Source organism: Lipotes vexillifer, unplaced genomic scaffold (genome assembly GCF_000442215.2).
Source record: "Lipotes vexillifer unplaced genomic scaffold, Lipotes_vexillifer_v1.1 scaffold469, whole genome shotgun sequence".
Classification (NCBI taxonomy): Eukaryota; Metazoa; Chordata; class Mammalia; order Artiodactyla; family Lipotidae; genus Lipotes; species Lipotes vexillifer.
In genome coordinates this window covers 2,141,055-2,162,481 of record NW_006788006.1, presented here as the reverse complement: position 1 = coordinate 2,162,481, position 21,427 = coordinate 2,141,055, and the positions used below count along the sequence as shown (strand labels likewise).

Here is a 21,427-nt window from a genome sequence, read left to right as displayed (position 1 = left end):
TATTCCTGCTGGGGAGGGCGGCCCACGAGAATGTCCCTCCCCCAGGGCACAAGGGCTCATCTCTGCCCCTGGGACCCAGCCCACAGCACCTTGCATGATCAGCATGGTGATCAGCCCTTGCTTCACTGAATTCTGGGTCCATCCAAGACACACAACTTCAGGGAGACAAGGAAAGGGAAGCGGCAAGTTAACAAGCCTCTGTTGGGGATAGAAGATGGATCCTACAGTGAAACAGAATAGGGAGATTCCCAAGTCCCCACCTGCTTCACCAAGTCACAGGCCTGGACCTGAGGGAGGGTCTCACCCAGGGATTTCCAGCCAGAAGGATGCAGCTGAAACCCTGGGAACAGGTATGATGTGCAAAAGCACATTTGGCACTGCAATTTCCCACGTGGAAGATAAGGAAGCAGTAAGATAATCATATTTGGATATAAACTGTAGGACGGAAAGCCCAACAAAAGTGGGATCACTGCGGTGGGGATTCACCTGTTGGGGGCTGCATAAAACTAGACAGGGCTGTGTGCTGGAGACACCAAGGTTGGGTTTCAAAGTTGCAGAACACTGATTAGGCCAATCCATTCACTTTGCAAGTAAAGAAACAGACAAAGAGACTTGACGGAGGTTAGGACCCCCAACACAAGACCCTCCAAGAGAGCCTGCCTGGCCACGCTCCTGGAGGAAGGAGACAACGGCAGGGCTGTGGAACCAGAAGATTCTGATCCAGTTCATGGTGGCGGGGGGAGAGGGAGAGGGGGAGTGTCCCAGCCAGGGCAGGCCCATACTCAGAACCTGCATGAGGCATGACTGTGGGCTCTAATCATGTGTTCTGGGGCAAGCGCGGCTGAGAGTCTCGCTTACAGAAGCTTCCATAAGGGCCAGAACATTCTGGAAGTGAACGGGGTGGTTATCTTTCTGTGGCCCTCTTTACATTCAAGCTATCCAGACTCGTGTCCTGAATGCACTATGAACCCAGGCTCCCTGGCCCTTCTAGCAGGTCCCAGACAAGGATCCCCAGGGTCGGGAAAGAGAGAAATTAATGCTGATCAAAACGGTTTAGAGCAAGGCCCTCCCCAGAGCCAGGCCCATCAGACAACTTTCCAGCTGCCCATGTCACCTCCCACTGCTCCTGGATGCCTTAAGCGTTTGGAGACTCCAAGACCAGAACATACCTCAGGAAGGTAGGAGCTGGGACCCTCCAACTGTAAGGCACAATGTCCCCACCAGCTCCCACCTCAGACAAAGAGGTGTGGGAGAGGCTTTCCCTTCAAGACTCCTGGCCTACAAGGCGCCTGCCTGCCTGCGGCTACCGTGCCTCTCCCAGGCTGAGCTCACAGCCACCGGGGGACAGATTTCCTGTATGTCTTTTTACCCATTTAAGTCCAAGGATGCAACTCGGAGGAGGTGGTGACAGTGTAGCACATGCGGCTGTGTGCGCACCCACCCCCGCCCCCTCTGAAACCCAGTTCCGGCCCCATAGCTGGGGTGGGGGGGGGGCCCAAGAGCTCCTTCCTTGCTCCCTAGAACCCCCAGGCTCTAGCCAGTCCGCTCTTAGGAGGACAGTGTTGGGTTTTCAAGTCCTGAATACCGCCCAGAAGGCGCTGAAACTAGCCTGGGTCACCCAGCAGTTGGGGGTGAAGTCAGGGATAAGATGAATCAAGAGGGTAAGACGGGCCCCCAAATCTCCATGGTCTGCACCCCAATGTCTGAACGGGGCCATTCTAGTTCTTTCCGTTCCTCCCCTCCTCCCCAGGCTCTCCCTGGACCAGACCTCACTTCTTGCCATGGCTTCCCTCCCTCTTCTGCCTCCCCTCCCATCCCCCATTTCCCCTCTTACCAATTCGGCCGGCCACTGCACCAGTGGGTTCAGAGCCCCTCACATTTACTGAGCACCCACTGAGTCCCAGGCGCTGCCCTCCCTCAGGCACCATTCCTCTACCTCTTCACCGTAGGCAGACGCCCCCAGGCCGTCCTGCACCGTTCCCCCCCCATCGCACCCCGGCTGTTCCCCCACCGGCCTTGCTCCTCTCAACCCCCAGCCTGGGCCTCTCAACCCCGCCTCCTTGCTTCTCCCCCTCCCAGCCCCGTTTCCTGCGACCCCCCAACTACCACTTAAGCCACGTCCTCTTCAGAGAAGCTGCTCAAAGCCACAAGATCTGCCTCCACACCCGCCCAAAAACTCCCTCACCAGGCCCATCACATCAACTTTCTCCTTCATCGTCCCGTTCCCACTCCGTCTCCTGCAAACTCTCCACGACCCCCAAGCTCGTTCCCGCCTCCTCGACCCCTGCTTTCGCGCCCCCCCCTCAACTAACCCTTAGCCCCGTCGCTCTACAAGGCAGCCCGCCGATGCGAGCTTCGAGATCAAACACTCGACCCGCGGCCGCCCGGCACTCACCTGGGCCTTGGCCGCCGCGCGCCGCCGGTCCCGGCCCCGGTCCCCGCCCGGCAGCCAGCCCGCTGCTCTTCGGGCGCTCCGCCCCACCGCGCCCGCCGCTCCCCCGCGCGCTCCCGCTTCCGGGTTCCGGAGGGGCGGGTCCGGGGGCGTGACGCCAGGGCGCCAAGGGGGCGGAGAAACACGAATCCCCGCCCATCACTTCCGACCCGGCCCAGTCACCGCCCCCTGCCGCTGCTGGGCGAAACCAAGTGTGAAGGGAGGACAGGGAGACGCGCGCGCAGAAGGCGCCCACAGCCACGCTCTACACGGCCCGCGGCCACCCCTCTTGTAGCTTCGCAAAATGGCCTGGTCGGGGCGGGGGCGGGGGGGGTTCGACTTGAAGAGCCGGCCTTTGAGTTGAAGGCGGGAAAATGGCGGATAGCTCGGGGCGTGGTGCTGGGTGAGTCGAGGCGCCGTGGGTCTGGATTTATGGGTGCCAGCTGGAGGGCCCTGGTCGAGGGCTGGGGACAGAGGGGCAGCAGAGTTGGGGAGGAAGGATCCTTGCGGTGAGCCCGGATCTGACTCCTCCAAGAACCACCGAGGATGCGCAAGTTCTGGGAGGTGGGATGCGGCCTTGCGCATGCTCGGGAGCGTGGGCTCAGGACCTTAGGGCGAGTTCGGGTCCCTGGTCAGCCGTTTCGGTCCGGGGCGATGTCAGACGAGTGGCTTAACCTCTCTGTGCCTCGCTTTCCTCCGTCGCGAAACCGGGCTGTTGACGCCGCCTTTCAGTTTTGTAGGCCTAGTGTGAGGCTTAAGAGTGTTTAGAATAGTGTCTGGCCCCTAAGTGTAATCCATCGCTATTACGATTACCGCTTTGTAGTGGATAACTGCTGGACCACTGAAGTATCTCCTTTCATTCTCCCACACGCTTTTTTCTATTCTCCCCATTTACAAATGAGATGATGGAGGCTTAGGGAGGGAAGGTCTTTTGCCCAGGCTCACACAGCAAGAACAAGGGAGACGTCGAACAATGACCTGGTGCCGGGCGTGATTCCTGGGCTTTGTTCATTCTGCCGATGTTAATTGTGCCTGTGCGAATTAAAATTTAGTGGGCCATCTGAAATCACTTATTTACTCCACAGCCCCTTGACCGAACTGTGAGATTGACGTTAGCCTCTCCGAGGTTCAGGGGAAGTACTTGAGACTGGAATATATGTAGTGACACCCCTCCCCCACCCCGTGTCCCTGCAGGTTTGGCCTAAGTCCATTTGGTTTGGCTCCAGATCCCTGGCTCAGACCCCAGAGGGAATCCTTGCACTGTCTGTTTCCTGCTCTGAGACTCCCCAGGGGTGATCTGTATAAACCTTGGGTCCTTGTCTGGAAAACAAAGGTAAAGCAGGCGAACAGTCAGGTATTTGTAGGGTGGGGAGGATTCCATTGAGGGAGTAGAGCAGCTGGCACCCAGCCAGCATTTGTTAAGTTGCCTCTCCCCACTGTGGCTTGGAGGTGCCCCCCAGCGTGGTCTGGGTCTCACGTTGGAGTCCCCAGAGCCCACTACACAGAAGATGGCTGCAGTGAGCTAAGCAAGGGGACCACCACTGCTGTCACCAGTGGAGCCCATCTTGTGACGACAGCAGGATTTACAGCACCCAGACCCCTGCCTGGCATCCCGCTCGCCCAGACTGGACACCTGGGAGGCATCCCCGATTCTCCCACACCCACCGGCTGACTAGTCAGTGATTCCTACTTCATGGGACCCTCTCCTCTATCATGTCAGGCTTCATTCTTTTTTTTAAATTGAGGCAAAATGCACATCACATCAAATGAACCGTTGTAAAGCGAGCAATTCGATGGCATTAATACATTCACAACATTGTGCAATCACCACCTCTACCTAGTTCTAGAACATTTTCATCAGCCCAGAAGGAAACCCTGTGTCCATTTGCAGTCACCCCCCATCCTTCATGCTCCTCAGTCTGTTCCTGGTAACCACCAGTCTGCTTTCTGTCTCTGTGGATTTGCCTGTTCTGGACATTTCATATCCACGGAATCATACACCACGTGGCCTTAGTGCCTGGCTTGTTTGACTCAGGATAACATTTTTGAGATTAATTCGTTTCAGCATTGATAGCATTTTTGAGATTAATTCGTTTCAGCATTATCAGTACTTCATTCCTTTTTAGGACTTAATAATATTCAGGGTCATTATTTCTTTTTTATTTATTTTTGGCTGCATTGGGTCTTCGTTGCTGTGCGCGGGCTTTCTCTAGTTGAGGCGAGCAGGAGCTACTCTTCATTGCGGTGCGCGAGCTTCTCATTGCAGTGGCTTCTCTTGTTGCGGAGCACGGGCTGTAGGCGCGCGGGCTTCAGTAGTTGTGGCTCACGGGCTCTAGAGCGCCGGCTTAGTTAGTTGTGGCGCACGGGCTTCATTGCTCCGTGACATGTGGGATCTTCCTGGACCAGGGCTCGAACCCGTCCATGTCCCTTGCATTGGCAGGCAGGTTCCCAACCACTGCACTACCAGGGAAGCCCCAGGGTTCATTATTTCTTGACAGGAGCTTTGCAGCAGACTTCCGTCCCACGCTCCCGATCACTCTTTCACCATGCCAGGGGTCCCCTAACCTTGACAGTGTTGTCATCTGGGGTGCGATCATCTCTGTGATGGGGGCTGTCCTGTGCCTTGTAGGGTGTTGAGCAGCATCCCTGGTCTCTACCCACTGAGCCGATAGCAACCCACTCTGTTGTGACAATCACAGGTGTCTTCACACATCGCCAAATGTCTCCTAAGGGTCAGAATTGCCCTCAAGTGAGCACCCCTGAGTTATTTGTCTGACAAATATTTATCAAGTGCCTCCTGTCTGCCAGGCTGTTAGGGACTGAATGTTTGTATCATCCCTCACCCCCTCCTCAAATTCAGTCTTCTCCAGCTAAGCCATAGGGCTGATCAGTTCCAATTTCCGCATCATTCACCTCTGCGCCTGTGCCCTTGGTCTTGGTGATCCCTGTCTGGGAATATCCTTCCTCATGTGCCTGAGCAAATGGTTCTTTGTCACTCACCCCCAATCCCCACCCCTTTACCTGTCTGGAGTGCTCGCTCTTCACGCTTTGCCTGATGGGAAAATGCTGGTCATCCCTCTCAGGGAAGAAGCTTTGTCTGCTGTTCACCTTGTATCCTCAGTGGTATACAGCTGACCCACAAACGCCCAACAAGTTAATGAGATCGAGACCTTTGAGGTTCGGCAAAAATGCTCGCTCTTCTCACGTAGGTGTTGTCCCCAGGTGACGGGGCTCGGGCTCCGTTTTCCTCCTGCCATGGAGGTGGCCCCACCTTGCAGAGATGGGCATGGGTGGTGGGTGCTGGGACTGGGCTGTCCCGAGGAAGCCCAGGTTCCTGGCTGGCTTCCCTGAGCTTTCTATCCAACTGCATTAACAAGACCCCCGTTTCCCTCTTTTAGGAAGCCTTCTGCAGGGGGTCCCAGTACTCCTAGCGGTGCTAAGACGAGAGGAAGAAGACTACAAGGTGAGTGAAATTGGCATCTACCCTTTGAAATGGAATCCACTGGAATAAAAACTGAGCTTTTCTTTCTCCCCCAGTAAGTGCTTTTGGAGGAGAGAAAAACCGGCCAGAGCTGGGGAGCTGGGGCTTTACCCGCTTCTAGCCACACCTTTGGGGACCCCAAGTCTGGTTACCCAGCCCTGCAGCCAGGGGTGTGGCAGGACCTGGTGGGGGTCATCTAGGGCAGTGGGCCCTTCCGGCCATGGGGGTCATGGGTTGTACCCAGGGCTCATCACTTGGAAGTGTGGGTGAGGAGAGTGTGAGCTGAATTTGTTAGGAAACATCAAAGTCTGTTTCTTCTCAGTAAGCGCGTCAGACCCTTGGGGGTGCCCACACATCCGGTGTCTACCTGTGCGTCCGGGGTCACTGTCAACAGCCCCCCTTGACTCTTGGCAGTGCCCAGCTTGGGGCTGTAGACGCAAGGATCTCCCACGTTGGATCTCAAACCTCCGTTAACGATGAAGTGTTTTTTGATGCCTGTGCACTAGTGCAGGCCTCAGAGAACCTGGAGCAGAATTCCAGTTCCAGACGACTGGCGGTTTATATGTTATAGCATCACAGCATCGCTGGACGATCTTGTCTGTAACATCTGTTATATTTACACAGGGTCTAGTTCTTGGACGCAAATTATATCCTTCATTGTAACATTGCTTCTGTGGAAAATCCACCACTGTTGAAAACAAACAGGTGCATTCTAGTTTTCCAGAAACTTGAAACTGCTTTTCAACTGTGCAAGGAACCCAGAGCCTCCTTCCTACCCTTTGCTGATGGTATTAGAAAGACCCAATGCAGGATGGTCTCCCCCTCTTGGAACTGGGGGTGTCCTTCGCCCCAATCCTTCACTGGACATCCAGTGGCAGACCCTAGGTGTGGCTCGATTCTCTCCCCTGGACCCTGCCTGGTCCTGGCCTTAACCCTTAGGTGCCTCCTGTCTGAATGTCTGAGCCACTTGCCCTGCACACATGGCTCATCCCTGCCTGGGGCACGCCCGGGGCAACCAACACCTCCGTGTCCAGCTCCAGGCAGCCTGTTAACTGTGGTTGTACCTCTTTCCCACTCAAGCTTGCGGCTGCAACCCCCATCTAAAGAAAGATGCAAATCCAGGCATGAAGGTAATATGGTTGAAATCCCAGTCTTGGGACTGAACTGTCAAGGCAGGTGACACTGACCACATCACTCTCTCTAGTAAAAAGGGAGACCCCTGAGCTCTGGGGGCACCTAGGAAAAGTGCAGAATCATGCATTTGACACATTGCTGAGCACCTCCTCCCTGCAAGGTGGTGGAACGTGGCAGCAAGCAAAACAGACAAGAATCCCTACCCTCAGGGGGCTTGCCACCTTGGACACAGGCGGTGAATCAGGAGACATAAGGAGACACAGGGTGTATTGGACAGTGACAGTTGCTGTGGATAAAACAGCAGGATGGGGGTAGCTTCTGGCCTAAGGGAGGGGCTGGGCCGAGCAGAATCGTGAAGGCGGCAGGGGTGGCATGTGCCCGCTGGCTGGAGGAACAGGTGACACGGGACCTGCAAGGTGTCTGGTGGCACTCACCCTTCACCAGCTAATGGACCCGGAAGACAGCCTGCTGCAGCTGCCAGAGGGCCAGTCAGCCTGGAGGACAGAGTGTCTCAAGGGGAAGGGTGCAGGGCTTCCCTGGTGGCGCAGTGGTTGAGAATCCACCTGCCAATGCAGTCGACACGGATTCTAGCCCTGGTCCGGGAGGAGCCCACATGCCACAGAGCAACTAAGCCCGTGCGCCACAACTACTGAGCCTGTGCTCTAGAGCCCACGACCCACAACTACTGAGCCCGTGTGCCTAGGGCCTGTGCTCCACAACAGGAGAAGCCACTGCAATGAGAAGACCGCGCACCGCAGCGAGGAGTGGCCCCCACGCGCCACAACTAGAGAAAGCCTGCATGCAGCAATGAAGACCCAGTGCAGCCAAAAATAAATAAAATAAATTAAAAAAAAAAAAAAGAAGGAGGGTGCAAGTGAGCGCTGTGTGCAGTGCTGCCGCTGGCTCAGAACGAGGACTGAGAAGGGGCAGGTGGGCATCAGAGCAGGGAGATCTCTGTGGTCTGGATGAAAGGAGTTTCTTTGGTGCCGTGGTGACTGTGGGGGCCAGGCTGGGGTGCGGGGGGATTCAAGGGAAGGAGAGAAGAGGATCCGCCACGGCAAAGGGGAGCAGAGAAGTGGGGGAGGGGAGGGGAGGGGGGATGAGCAGTGTGCCCATTGGAGAGAGGAAGTGGGGTGATACAGGGTGGGGCAGGGGGAGAGGGGTTGCCAGGGCAGTTTCCTAACGGAGTGAGGGCTGGGCTCTAGCACTCAGAGTTGGGGGGTTGGTTCTACCCCAAAGCGCAGAGGTTGCTCCACATGGGGGGCCCTGAGGTTGGGAGGCAGCTAGATGCCCAGGTGGGAGGATCTCCTGGGGCTGCTTTTGTCTTCCCAATGAAGTAGGAAACAGGTTACCAGCTGACCAGAGGGATGGCCCGGTGTAGGAAGTGGGCAGGAGGGTCTGGGAGAGGGGGTGGGGGATCAGAACAGAGGACTGTGGATGATCACAGGGCCTGCAGCGAGAGCCCCTGGAGGTTGGGGGGACAGATGTGTTTCCTTCACGCACCTTCAGCGCCCCAGGGTCAGGGTGGAAGGGCACCTGGGGCTGGGCTGTCACCAAGGGATACAGCCGTGTCCGAGAAGAGCATCGGTGCCTAGTGTGTCTCAGGAGAGCGGTACTGAGCTAGGTGAGGGGGGTGGGGGATGTGAAAGGCAGTACCATGAGTGGGTCATAGATGGGCTTGGATGGGAGAAGGGCAGTTGGGGTCATGACCACAGGGAGTGAGTTGGGGAGGGGAGAGAAGGAGAGCAGGTGGCCATCTTTGGAAGATCTTTCTTCCTTTCCCTGCCCTGCCCCTGAGTCTACTTTCTGTTTTTTTTTTTTTTTTCTAATTTATTTTTGGCTGCGTTGGGTCTTCGTTGCTGCGCGCGGGCTTTCTCTAGTTGTGGCGAGCGGGGGCTATTCTTCGCTGACGTGTGGGGGCCTCTCATTGCAGTGGCTTCTCTTGTTGCGGAGCACGGGCTCTAGGTGCGTGGGCTTCGGTAGTTGTGGCTCGCGGGCTCTAGGGCGCAGGCTCAGTAGTTGTGGTGCACAGGCTTTGTTGCTCCACGGCATGTGGGCTCTTCCCAGACCAGGGCTCAAACCCGTGTCCCCTGCATTGGCAGGTGGATTCCCAACCACCGCGCCACCAGGGAGGCCCTACTTTCTGTTTTGAACTTTGGCACATATTCCTGATCTTCCTTGATCATAGCTCCTGTGGGTCTCTGTGTCTCCACTTCTAGCCCTGGTGCTTGTATACAGCGGGTATCCTATAAATGTTATTGCATACAGTAGGTGTTCCATATATGTTCTTTTAAAAAAGCTTTTAAAAGAATTTATTATTTACTTATTTTAATTTATTTTTGGCTGTGCTGGGTCTTTGTTGCTGTGCGCGGGCTTTCTCTAGTTGTGGCGAGCGGGGGCTACTCTTCGTTGCGGTGCATGGGCTTCTCATTGCGGTGCCTTCTCTTGTTGTGAAGCACAGGCTCTAGGTGTGCGGGCTTCAGTAGTTGTGGCACGAGGGCTCAGTAGTTGTGGCTCGTGGGCTCTAGAGCGCAGGCTCAGTAGTTGTGGTGCACAGGCTTAGTTGCTCCGCAGCATGTGAAATCTTCCCGGACGAGGGATTGAACCTGTGTCCCCTGCATTGGCAGGTGGATTCTTAACTGCTGCACCACCAGGGAACTTGCTCCATGTATGTTCTTGCATACAGTAGGTGTCCCATACATGCTTGAGGCTGAGCGGGGAGGGCTGATAGCACCTGGCTCTCGGGGTGGGGGGCGGGCATCCTAGGTGCATGGTGGGTCCTCACAGTCCATGTCATAGTTTTATTATAAACCAACAGTGTGTCCCCCACAGGTGGAAGAGTGGTTGAGTCCCGGTACTTGCAGTATGAGAAGAAAACCATCAAAAAGGTAACATACAATGTACGTTTGAAACAGTTCTGAACACAGTTCTGACGAACTTGGAATTCTGAGACAAGTCACTCCGGCCAGGCACAGCCTCGTCCTGAAAGAAGCATTTTGGGGACTTGGTCCAGTTGCGTTTGGGGCTGTCATGCCCTTCGTGCTGAGGCAGGGATCTTTGTCATGGGTGGCTGATCACTTTGAGAATCTCTTTTGCAAAGCCATGATCTCTGGTGAATCATAAAATTATTCCTGTCTCTCAACCTGGTAATTCCTTTCTGGATTCTGTCCTGAAACAATTCTGTCTAATGCCTGGCACGTGGTTACCCGGCCTCGGCTGGTATTGTAAAAAATACCCGTAGGGTTTTAGAGAAAGGGTTTTAGGGGAAAAAAGACATGGCTGAATCACCCAGTGTTACAGGAAGAGTTCAGTGAACTAGCCACACCACAAAAACGATGAAACCATTGAAAATGATCACATGAAACACTTAACAACTTGGGAACCTGCTTTGTGTGATGTTTAATGAAAATAATCATTAGATTACCCAATGACATATTTTGTTTCAGTGTGTACGTACGGATAGTGTGGTAAAGGTTGTGTTATTCCATTTTCCAAATCTTTGTTTATGATAAAGTTTAGGTAAATATTAATTTCTGCTGCCTTTCTTTTACTCTGGAAGGGTGAATGGCGGGTTAATGTGGCTTAAGATTTGGCTTGAAGAAAAAGGATACCTTTACGCAAACTGATATGCTTCTTGGAGTGATTTTTTTTTTAATGGACTTAATTTTTTTAGAGCAGTTTTAGTTTCAAAGCAAAATTGAGTGGAAAGTACAGAGATTTCTCATACACCCCCCTGCCCGCCCCCTCACATGCGTAGCTTCCCTGTTGTCAACATCCCGCAGCAGAGTGGGGCATATTTACAATCGATGAACCTACATTGGCACATCCTTACCCAGAGTCCGTGGTTTACAGCATTGAAATGATTTTCAGCAGACAATACTAGTCCACACTTCATAATTTTAATGTTGCCTGGCAAACTTGGTTACAGCATCCCCATGTGTTTGCATGTTCTAGTATTTTAGATCTTTAAGAGCTTCTCCGTTTTCTTTTTTTTTTCCTCTTTTAAATTAAGGTGTAATTTACATAGAGGAAGTGTCACTCTTCAGCGTACAGTTCTCTGAGTTTTGACAAACACATCCAGTCACAGACCCACCAACAGTCAAGATAGAGAACACCCTGTCCCCCGCCCCCCGCCCCACCCCGCAAAGTCCCCTTGTGCTCCCATGGAACCAGCCCCTCCCCACCCCAGGCAACCATGATGTGTTTTCTGTCCCTGTAGCTTTGCCTTTGCAGTAGGCTCACTTAAAAGGTGCCACCCAGGATGCAGACTCTTGCAGTCTGGTTGCTTTCATATAAAGGTCCCTCCCCGTCGTTGCCTTTTACAGTTAGTGCTAGTTCCTTCTGATGGCTGAAGAATATTCCACTGTACGGATGGACCACAGTGTGCACAGCCACTCCCTGGCAAAGGACATTTGGTTTGTTTCCCGATTTTGGCAATTATGAATAAAGCCACCTTAAACATTCCTGTGCAGAATTCTGTGTGGATGTGTTTTCATTTCTCCCAGGAGGGGAATTGTAGGGTAAATGTCTGTTTGACTTTGTTAGTAACTGCCCAGCTGTTATCCAAAGTGGCTGCCCCTTTTTACATTCCTATGAGCCACAGAGGAGAGTCAGTACTTTAGGACTGAAATCATTCTAGTGGGTATGAAGTGGTATCTCATTGTGGTTTTAAACTACATTTCCATAACAACTAATGATATTGAGCATCTTTTCATGTGCTTATTGGCCAGTCCTATATCTTTGGTGATGTGTCCTTTCAAATCTTTTGCACATTAAAAAAAAATGGGGTTGTTTGTTTTCTCATTATTGAGTTTTGAGGGCTCTTTCTATATCTTAGATACCAACTCTTTATGGTGATTTGCAAATATTTTCTCCCAGTGTGTGGCTTGGCTTTCCATTCTCTTAAGTGTCTGGTGAGGAGCAGAAGTTCTCGATTTTGATGAGGTCCAATTTATCGATTTCTGCTTTTATGAAATGTGCTTTTGGTGTCTTTTCTAAGAAACCTTTGCCTTACCCAAGACCATAAAGATTTCTCCCATGTTCTCTTCTATATGAGTTGAGGTCTGTGGTCCATTTTGAATTAATTTTTGTATCTGATGTGACGGTGGAATTAAAGTTCGTTTTTAAGTGTATGGATGTCCTCTTGTTCCAACACCATTTGTTGAAATGACTTTCCTTTCCCTGTTGTATTGTCTCATCACCTCTGTTGGAAAGCAATTGACTATATATGTATGCATCGTTTCTGGACTCTATTCTTTTCTATTGTTCTACATGTCTATCTTTAGTCCATTTCCATACTGCCCAGGTTACTGTAGCTTTGTTTTTTTTTTTTTTTTTTTACGCGGGCCTCTCACTGTTGTGGCCTCTCCCGTTGTGGAGCACAGGCTCCAGACGCGCAGGCTCAGCGGCCATGGCTCACGGGCCCAGCCGCTCCGCGGCATGTGGGATCTTCCCAGACCGGGGCATGAACCCGTGTCCCCTGCATCAGCAGGCGGACTCTCAACCACTGCGCCACCAGGGAAGCCCTGTAGCTTTGTTTTATAGTAAGTCTTAAAATTGGGTTGTGTGAATTTTCCCACTCTGTTCTTTTCCAAAACTCACTCTTCTAGTTCCTTTGCCTTTCCATATGAATTTTAGCCTTAGCTTGCCATTTCCTACCAAAACTTCGGGGATTTTAATTGTATTGAATCTATGCATTAGCTCAGGGAGCATAACATCCTAAAAACACCCAAGTCTTTCAATCCATGAACATGGTATACCTCGCCCTTTATTTGGTCTTAGATTTTTTTCATCAGTGTTTTTGTAATTTCCAGCATACAGACCTTCCCCATGTTTGCTTAGGTTTACACCTAAGTATTTGGTGTTTTTTTAGTGCTATTATGCAAGGTACTATCTCGTCTTGTCTTTCTTTCTTTCTTGAAGAAATTTTGTTTGTTTAGAAATAATTCACACATAACATTATATTAGTTTTAATTTTATTTATTTATTTTTTATTTTTGGCTGCATTGGGTCTTCGTTGCTGTGTGCAGGCTTTCTCTAGTTGTGGGGAGTGTGGGCTACACTCCGATGTGGTGCTTGAGCTTCTCATTGTGGTGGCTTCTCTTGTTACCGAGCACTGGCTCTAGGCACTTGGCCTTCAGTAGTTGTGGCTCACGGGCTCTAGAGCACAGGCTCAGTAGTTGTGGCATACGGGCTTAGTTGCTCTGTGGCATGTGGGATCTTCCCAGACCAGGGATCAAACCCACGTCCCCTGCATTGGCAGGTGGATTCTTAACCGCTATACCACCCGGGAAGTCCCGATATTAGTTTTAGAGGTACAACATAATGATTCAATCTTTGCAAATATTGCAAAATGATCATCACAGTAAGTCTAGTTAACATCCATTACCGCAGAGTTACAAAATTTTTTTCTTTGCTCAGAACTTTTACATGGTACTTTTTTTTTTTTTAATATTTATTTATTTAGGCTGCTCCAGGTCCTAGTTGTGGCATGCAGGATCTTCGTGTGGCATGTGGGATCTTTAGTTGTGGCATGTGGACTCTTAGTTGCGGTGTGAAGATTTCTTACTTGTGGCATGCAGACTTCTTAGGTGCGGCATGCCAACTTTTAGCTGCGGCATGCCAACTCTTAGTTGCGGCACGCACGTGGGATCTAGTTCCCCGACCAGGGATCGAACCTGGGTCCCCTGCATTGGGAGCTCAGAGTCTTACCCACTGGACCACCAGGGAAGTCCCATGGTGCTGTCTTTTAATTTCAATTTCCAAAGTTGTTCATTGCTAGAAATATCTTTTTATATTGACCCTGTATCCTGCAACATTGCTAAACTTGTTAGTTTTAGTAGTGTTTTTTTAGTATGTTTTGAGATTTTCTATGTGAAGAGTCATGTCTGCAAGAAGAGAGTTTTATTTCTTCTTTTGTAACCTGTTTGCCTTTTATTTCTTATTCCTATACTTCCAATGGGAGGTTGAATAGGAGTGGTGTCTGTACATCAAAATATTCTCACTCTTTATAAGGTCTTTTTTTTGCTTTTTTTAATTTTATTTTTTGGCTGCGCCACGTGGCTTGTTGTGGGATCATAGTTCCCTGACGGGGGATTGAACCTGGGCCTTGGCAGTGAAAGTGCCGAGTCCTAACTACTGGACCATCAGGGAATTCCCTCTTTTTGCTTTTATATTGTTATAGTGGCTTGCTAGCTCCATGCATTGCTTGCTTTTTTAATAAGTTTTGAAGATTAATACCTGTCCAAAAGCTTTGTTTTTTCTGACAACCGAAGTAATATGTTCTCTTTCCTAAACTGACAAGTACTAAAAATTATGCAGAAAATCAGTCATCTGTAATCTGCCATGTCAGAGATCATCACCAGCAAATATTTTGGTGGTTTCCTATGTTCTACGCATGTGAGGGTATCCTTTTGACAAAATTAGTTCATCCTGTATGTATGCAATTAAATGTCAGAACTCCTTGAATCTATCCCTTGCCTCAAGGTAAGAGCAGATGCAGACCTTGCAAACTGCAGAGGGGCCCCTTCTCATGGAAGGAAAGTGTCTTGTCCCCTGAATATTATGTATTCCCCTAATAGGCTCCTGCAGCAGATGCATTAAAGGCCAGTGGGAAGATGCCTGAAGGTGGAAGAAAACCCAACCCACTCCAGAAGAGCAAAGGTACGTAAAGATGGAAGGAGGGTGTGAAACAGCACTGAGGCTTAGGAAGTGATGAGCGTGGTGGTGAATTTTGTTTTTAAGTATGCAAGTTTAAGACGCCCTTTCCTTTCTGGAAAGTATGAGGAAAAGGAGCTTGGCAAAGAGTTTCAGCATAAAGACAGATTTGGGGCATATGAAGATCTGAAGGGGGTTGGCAGGGGAATCGGGGGGAGTCATTTCCTTTCTATATGACCCCAGAGAAGAGCCACATTGCCATAATGGTGCTCCCTTGGGGCACCAGTTCCTTGATCATGTGACTGTTCCCCCACCAGAGCTCTGAGAGCAGGACTTTCAGAGAGGGTATGAGACCTCATTTTCCTGCCTCTCACTACCTTGGGTTGGGTCTTCCTCGTAATGGTCTCCCCATACCCCTTCTACTAGAAGCTTTCACCAAAGTGATATGAAAAACTTTCAGTTTTTCTGGTTGTAGACATGATATGTGTTTGTTCTTAAACAAAATTGGAGAATGTAACCCAGAAGGGCGGAAGCTCCCTTATGATCTACCACTCAGACCATCGCTGTTGGTGTATTTGCTCTTCAGTCCTAGTCAGTGTGCTCATTCTAGAAGTCTGGGAAGGCTCCTCTCCAGAGTAGTGCTTTACCCAACTCCTCCGGTGCCTGCTTCACCAGCAGTGGCGGGCAGCTCTTCTTTTGCATAAGAGCAAGTCACAGAAAGCAAAATTGTTTCTCGGCCTGCAAACCCTCATTCAAAATGGTGACAGCTTTGAGTCCCATAGTGGAATACTAAGTATGTTCTTTTACAGCTTAGATTTCCTGCTTTATTGTTCAGATCCAGGGTCAGCAAAACTTTTCTGAGCCAGTGGTTAATATTTTAGGTGTTGCAGGCCAGGCGGTCTCTGTCATAGAAACTTAACTCTGCCTTGTCGCAGCGTGAAAGCAGCCACAGACAATGTGTACACAAATGGGCGTGTCTGTGTCCCAGTTATTTACAAACACAGGAAGTGGGCCAGATCTGGCCTGCATGCTAGAGCTTGCTGATCTTGGCTTGGATGTTTGTCAGAAATTGTGCTGTTCCTTGACCCAGGCATGATTGAGAAGCAAGCACATGGAGCTGGAGCCAGCCTTCTAGTCTTTTCTCATGCAGTTGGGTTGAAGGCCATGTGTGAAGCTGGGAAAGCTGGCATGGCCAGAGGGGTCAAAAACTGGGCCTGCCACATTTAAAAATCAGGGTTCTCAGGGCTTCCCTGGTGGTGCAGTGGTTGAGAATCTGCCTGCCAATGCAGGGGACACGGGTTCGATCCCTGGTCCGGGAAGATCCCACATGCCACGGAGCAACTAAGCCCGCGAGCCCCAACTACTGAGCCTGTTCTCTAGAGCCTGTGAGCCACAAGTACTGAGCCCGCGTGCGGCAACTACTGAGCCCCGCGCGCCTAGAGCCCATGCTCTGCAGCAAGAGAAACCACCGCAGTGAGAAGCCCGCGCACCACAAAGGAGTAGCCCCTGCTTGCCCCAACTAGAGAAAGCCCACGTGCAGCAACAAAGACCCAACACAGCCAAAAATAAATAAATAAAATAAATAAATTAAAAAAATAAAAATCAGGGTTTTCAGCTGTGGGTTATTGAGGGGGCAGGTATGGGATGCTGCTTGACACCCAACAGTGCACAGGACTGCCCCACAGCAAGGAATGATCTGGTCCCTGATGTCAATAGTACCAAGGCTGAGAAACCATAATTTAAACATAGTCATGATAATTTAGAGGGACTGCTTGTTTGAGTTCCATTGTATGGCTTGATAGGAAATTACTTTTCTTAATGAAAATGTTATACATGGAGATGACAGAACATTCAAACCAGTGGAAACGCAATAAAAAGTCATCATCTCCCACCTCTGGTTCCCATTTCTCACCTAGGAGGCAGCCACTCTTGATAGATTTTTATTTATTTACCTAGAATTTTTAAAAAATCTTAACACAAATGTTACCATAACTTATATGTATTGTGACTTCACTCGTTTCATTTCCACATATTCGTTTCCTCAACTGCATAGTTGTTCATTAAATAGTTTTCTGTTTACTTGCTAACACGACAGTGCGTTTTACATACCATTTGCTCTTTCTGCAGCCTTCTGGAACCTTGTTTAATTGAAGCGTGCAGTACACTAAGTGCTCATTTTATATATAAGGAATAATTTCACATTTCTAAATAGAAGCTAAAAGATGAAGGGAATTCTCAGGGAAGACGAACAGTCCAGCAGCTACAGGAGAAGGAAAAAAGAGCTTCCCTGGTGGCACAGTGGTTGGGAGTCCGCCTGCCGACGCAGGGGACGCGGGTTCGTGCCCCGGTCTGGGAGGATCCCACATGACGCGGAGCGGCTGGGCCCGTGAGCCATGGCCGCTGGGCCTGCGCGTCCGGAGCCTGTGCTCCGCGACGGGAGAGGCCACAGCAGTGAGAGGCCCGCGTACTGCAAAAAAAAAAAAAAAAAAAAAAAAAAAAGAGCAGAGGGCAGAACAAGTATATCATGTGTTATTAGATTCTTATACCCTGAACACAGCATCTTTTATTTTTTTTATTTTTATTTTTTAATCGAAGTATAGTTGATTTACAGTGTTGTGTTTGTTTCAGGTATACAGCAGAGTGGTTCAGTTATACATACATATACATATATTTTACACACACACACACACACACACACACACACATATTTTTCAGATTCTTTTCCCTTATGGGTTATTACAAAACATTGAGTAGAGTTCCCTACGCTATGCAGTAGGTCCTTGTTGATCTGTTTTATCCATAGTGGTGTGTATATGTTAATCCTAACTCCTAACTTTTCCCCCCCTTCCCCTTTGGTAACCATAAATTTGTTTTCTATGTCTCTGGGTCTTTTTCTGTTTTGTAAATAAGTTCATTTGTACACAGCATCTTGTACTGAAACTAAGCAGAAAGGCTTATTTGTATCTTTCAGTTATAAAGACTGCATCTCTTTTCTAGCTCTACTTTAAAATATATTCAAGTTGATGGGCGGGAATTTCCAAAGGTCTTTCAGCCTTCTCTACTGCTCCCTCGTAAGAAACTGAGTTTTTGGAAGCAGGTGATATTGTACAGAAAAGTTACCTGCTCCCGGGCTTAAGTATAGAGTATCTTGCTGACTGTGCTGACTTCTGGGGATTCTCACTGGGCCCACAGACAGCAGTGGAATTGGCAAAGGCGACCTGCAGTCTACCTTGCTGGAAGGGCATGGCACTGCCCCACCTGACCTGGATCTCTCGGCCATTAATGGTAAGTCATTGGCTGTACCTGTCCTTTCCCTAGCTGGGGGTTGCAATGCATGTCTGAGGGCTCCCAAAATATGCTCTTCTCACCTTAAAAACACTTTTTTTTTTTATTGAAGCATAGTCGATTTACAATGTTGTATTAGTTTCAGGTGTACAGCAAATTGATTCAGTTCTACATATATATATCTATTCTTTTTCAGATTCTTTTCCCTTATAGGTTATTACAAAATATTGAGTATAGTTCCCTGTGCTATACAGTAGGTCCTTGTTGGTTATCTATTTTATATACAGTAGTGTGTATATGTCAATCCCAACCTCCTAATTTATCCCCCACCTCCCCTTTGGTAACCATAAGTTTGTTTTCAATGTCTGTAGGTCTGTTTCTGTTTTGTATACGTTCATTTGTATCATTTTTTTTAAGATTCCACATATAAGTGATATCATGATATTTGTCTTTCTCTGTCTTGCTTATTTCACTTAGTATGATAATCTCTAGGTCCATCCATGTTGCTGCAAATGGCATTATTTCATTCTTTTATATGGCTGAGTAATATTCTGTTGTGTATATATACCACATCATCTTTAGCCGTTCATCTGTTGATGGACATTTAGGTTGCTTCCATGTCTTGGGTATTGTAAATAGTGCTGCTATGAACACTGGGGTGCATGTATCTTTTCAAATTATGGATAAAACGCTTTTCTTGATCTTAGACAGAAGTGTGGTCCGAAAGACTCCACAGTTAGAAAAAACAATGTCAAAGAAAGCGGAGTCATCATCATTTTCTGCCTCGAGGAAAAAGAGCCCAGTAAGTCTCTGAAATGAGAGGGAAGCCACTATAGCAGGTTGGCTAAATCTGCCCTGTGCCACGTGCCCCTCGAAACCCGGGGGCTCCAAGAATGAACAAGCCAGCTGTGCCTTTTAGAACAAAAACCTCACCCATCCTTAGAGGATTTGCATTTTCAGTTTCCCCAGCTACATGTACAGGAGGGGATACAAATGCAGGATCATGTGAAAAATGAGATTGAGGCCTTGTTTGCCAGTGCCACGCTAGGGAAGGCACTAGGCCAGGCCCTGTTCACGGCAGGGAGGCCGGCCAGGCTGTGGTCTCACCCAGGTGGGAACCCCAAGTCCTGGTTCTGGCAAAAGGCAACAAGTTGGTGGGTGCCCTTCAGCTCACGCTTGACGGCCCAGCTTGCAGGAAGGGACCAAACCACCTTCCTTTTCACAGAGGACTCGAAAGACTAAATGAGAAAATAGAAACGAGTCGATACACAGTCTAGAATCGTTGAATTACTGATTGAAAAAAAGTACAGACGGGCTAGGATTCTGCCCCTCCCTGGGGGAGAGAGCTGGCTTTATACCAGTTCACGGGGAACCAGCTTTTTCTTCTCCTGAAGGATCTCTCCGAAGCGATGGAAATGATGGAATCCCAAACACTACTCCTGACTCTGCTGACCTTGAAGGTGAGGACGGAGCCTCCTGCATGCGTGTCGTGGGTGGAAGGGTGGCCACCGTCAGCCGCGGAGGTGAGGTCGCCTCTGGCCTGAGCTTTTGTTTTGCATTTCCCAGATGGAAAGTGGTCTTGCTGCATTCGAAGAAAAGGCAGAAAAGAATTTATTAATAATGTGCAAAGAGAAGGAGAAGCTCCAGAAAAAAGCCCATGAGCTGAAGCGCCAATTTCTTCTCTGTCAGAGGAAGCGGGAGCTGGCAGGCGTCCTGGACGCGCAGGTCAGGGGTGACCGCAGCCTCCAAGAGGCGCATCCTGGCAGCATTGTCCCGCGGGGGGTGGGGGGAGTGGTTGGAGGGAGACTTTATTGTGAGCGTCACTCCTCGCCTGGCTCTGACTCTGTGCCCGGCTTTTGACACCACTGGGTGTTGCTACGTGATGGTTTATCAGAGGACAAGGCGGTAATGTCAGAACCAACCAGCAAGAGGGCTCTGTCCCTTCAACACACATGGGCATGTATTCTGGTGACTTGTATCCTGAGACTTGTGCCCAGTGACACAGATGTACTCCAGACCTGCCCATTTGGGCCAGGGTGCTGGTGGGAGACTTGGGCTTGGTGCTGTGTGGTCAGTGCTGGGACGGGAGTGTCCACGCCAGGGAAGGTCACAGCGAATCGTGGGAACCTAGAAAGGGCCGATCAGGGAATGGGGCTCCTCACCCAGTAAGTATGTATCCTGGGGCCGCCGTAACAAAGGACCACAGAGTGCGCGGCGGCTTAAACAATTGACATGTATTCTCTCTCAGTTCTGGAGGCTGTAAGTCTGAGATCAAGGTGTCTGCAGGGTTGGTTCCTTCCGAGGGCCACGAGAGAAGGATGTGTCCCAGCTTCTCTCCTTGGCTTGTCGATGGCATCTTCTCCTGTGTCTCGTCACCTGGCTCTCTCCCTCTGAGTGTCTGTCTCCACATTTCCCCCTTTTGTAAGGACACCTGTCATACTGATCAAGGCCCAGCTTAATGACCCCACCTTAACTGAATTACCTCTGTAAAGTCTCCAAATCAGGTCACATTCTGAGGTGCTGGGGGTTGGGATGTCAACAGAGGAATTTGTGGGAACACAATTCAGCCCGTAACACCCAGCATGTACACGTAAGTGTGCCCAGCGGCCCGGCTCTGAGCTGAGAACAGGGTCCCTATCCTCGTGGAACTCACAATAGAAGGGAAGGGAAAGACAGTCAAACAAATGAATCCTTATAACCCCCAGACGGCATGTACAAGGGAAAAGGGGGTTGCCGGGCATGGCCTTGGTTGGGGGCAGGCATGTCAGCTCAGTGCTCTGAAGCAGGAGGGCCCAGCCCTGGAACAAGCTGGAAGGCGGACACGTGTTCCTGGTGAGGAGACCCAGGCCACCTTGCTACTGGCCGGGCCATCTTCGGGGCACCTGGGAGTGAGGGGAGAGCCCACTGCACCCTTGGAAGTTTCTCTGGGAGACCTGGCAGAACAGTGCTGTGTCTTAACCTCACAGGTGCCATCTGGTAAACTTCTGGCGAGGTGAGTGCAGGGCCTCATCCCACAGGCTCCTTCCTCTTCTGCCTGCAGATCGAGATGCTGAGCCCCTGTGAGGCCATAGCCAGCTGCTTTAAGGAACGATACAAGACATTTGCGACGGCCCTGGACACCACAAGGCATGAACTGCCCGTGAGATCGGTCCACCTGGACGGAGACGGGCAGTGCTTCTTAGGTAGGAAACGGGGCAACTGCCCGGCAAGGGGTAGGGCGAACCTCCCAGTGCATGCTGGCATCGCCTGTGTCCTGGGCACCTTTATCCGTTCGTGTTAGGTCATAGGCCTCCTCTCAGGTAGACGGTGCATACCCCATCAAATGGCAGAGGACGCAGGGGGCCAGCAAGGCTGCGGTTTATGTGGGGTCGTGCCCTGAGTAAGGACTGTGTTGGGATTTGAACCTAGGTCTGTAGGACCCCCGCAGTGATTTCCCATCC

The 21,427-nt window shown here is 50.3% G+C and overlaps 1 protein-coding gene across 1 annotated transcript in view; it reads left to right on the top strand.

The window, feature by feature from the left end:
* Positions 1–2,805: 2,805 nt before the first annotated feature.
* The window catches only part of HAUS8 (HAUS augmin like complex subunit 8), a 22,989-nt gene continuing 4,367 nt past the window's right edge, over positions 2,806–21,427 (top strand). The window contains exons 1-9 of the mRNA XM_007460999.1: positions 2,806–2,834; positions 5,830–5,894; positions 9,879–9,946; positions 14,627–14,708; positions 17,895–17,987; positions 18,695–18,789; positions 19,382–19,447; positions 19,554–19,712; positions 21,028–21,169. Of these exons, the coding sequence (XP_007461061.1) occupies positions 2,806–2,834; positions 5,830–5,894; positions 9,879–9,946; positions 14,627–14,708; positions 17,895–17,987; positions 18,695–18,789; positions 19,382–19,447; positions 19,554–19,712; positions 21,028–21,169 (799 nt within the window). The remainder of the gene's footprint in view (positions 2,835–5,829; positions 5,895–9,878; positions 9,947–14,626; positions 14,709–17,894; positions 17,988–18,694; positions 18,790–19,381; positions 19,448–19,553; positions 19,713–21,027; positions 21,170–21,427) is intronic.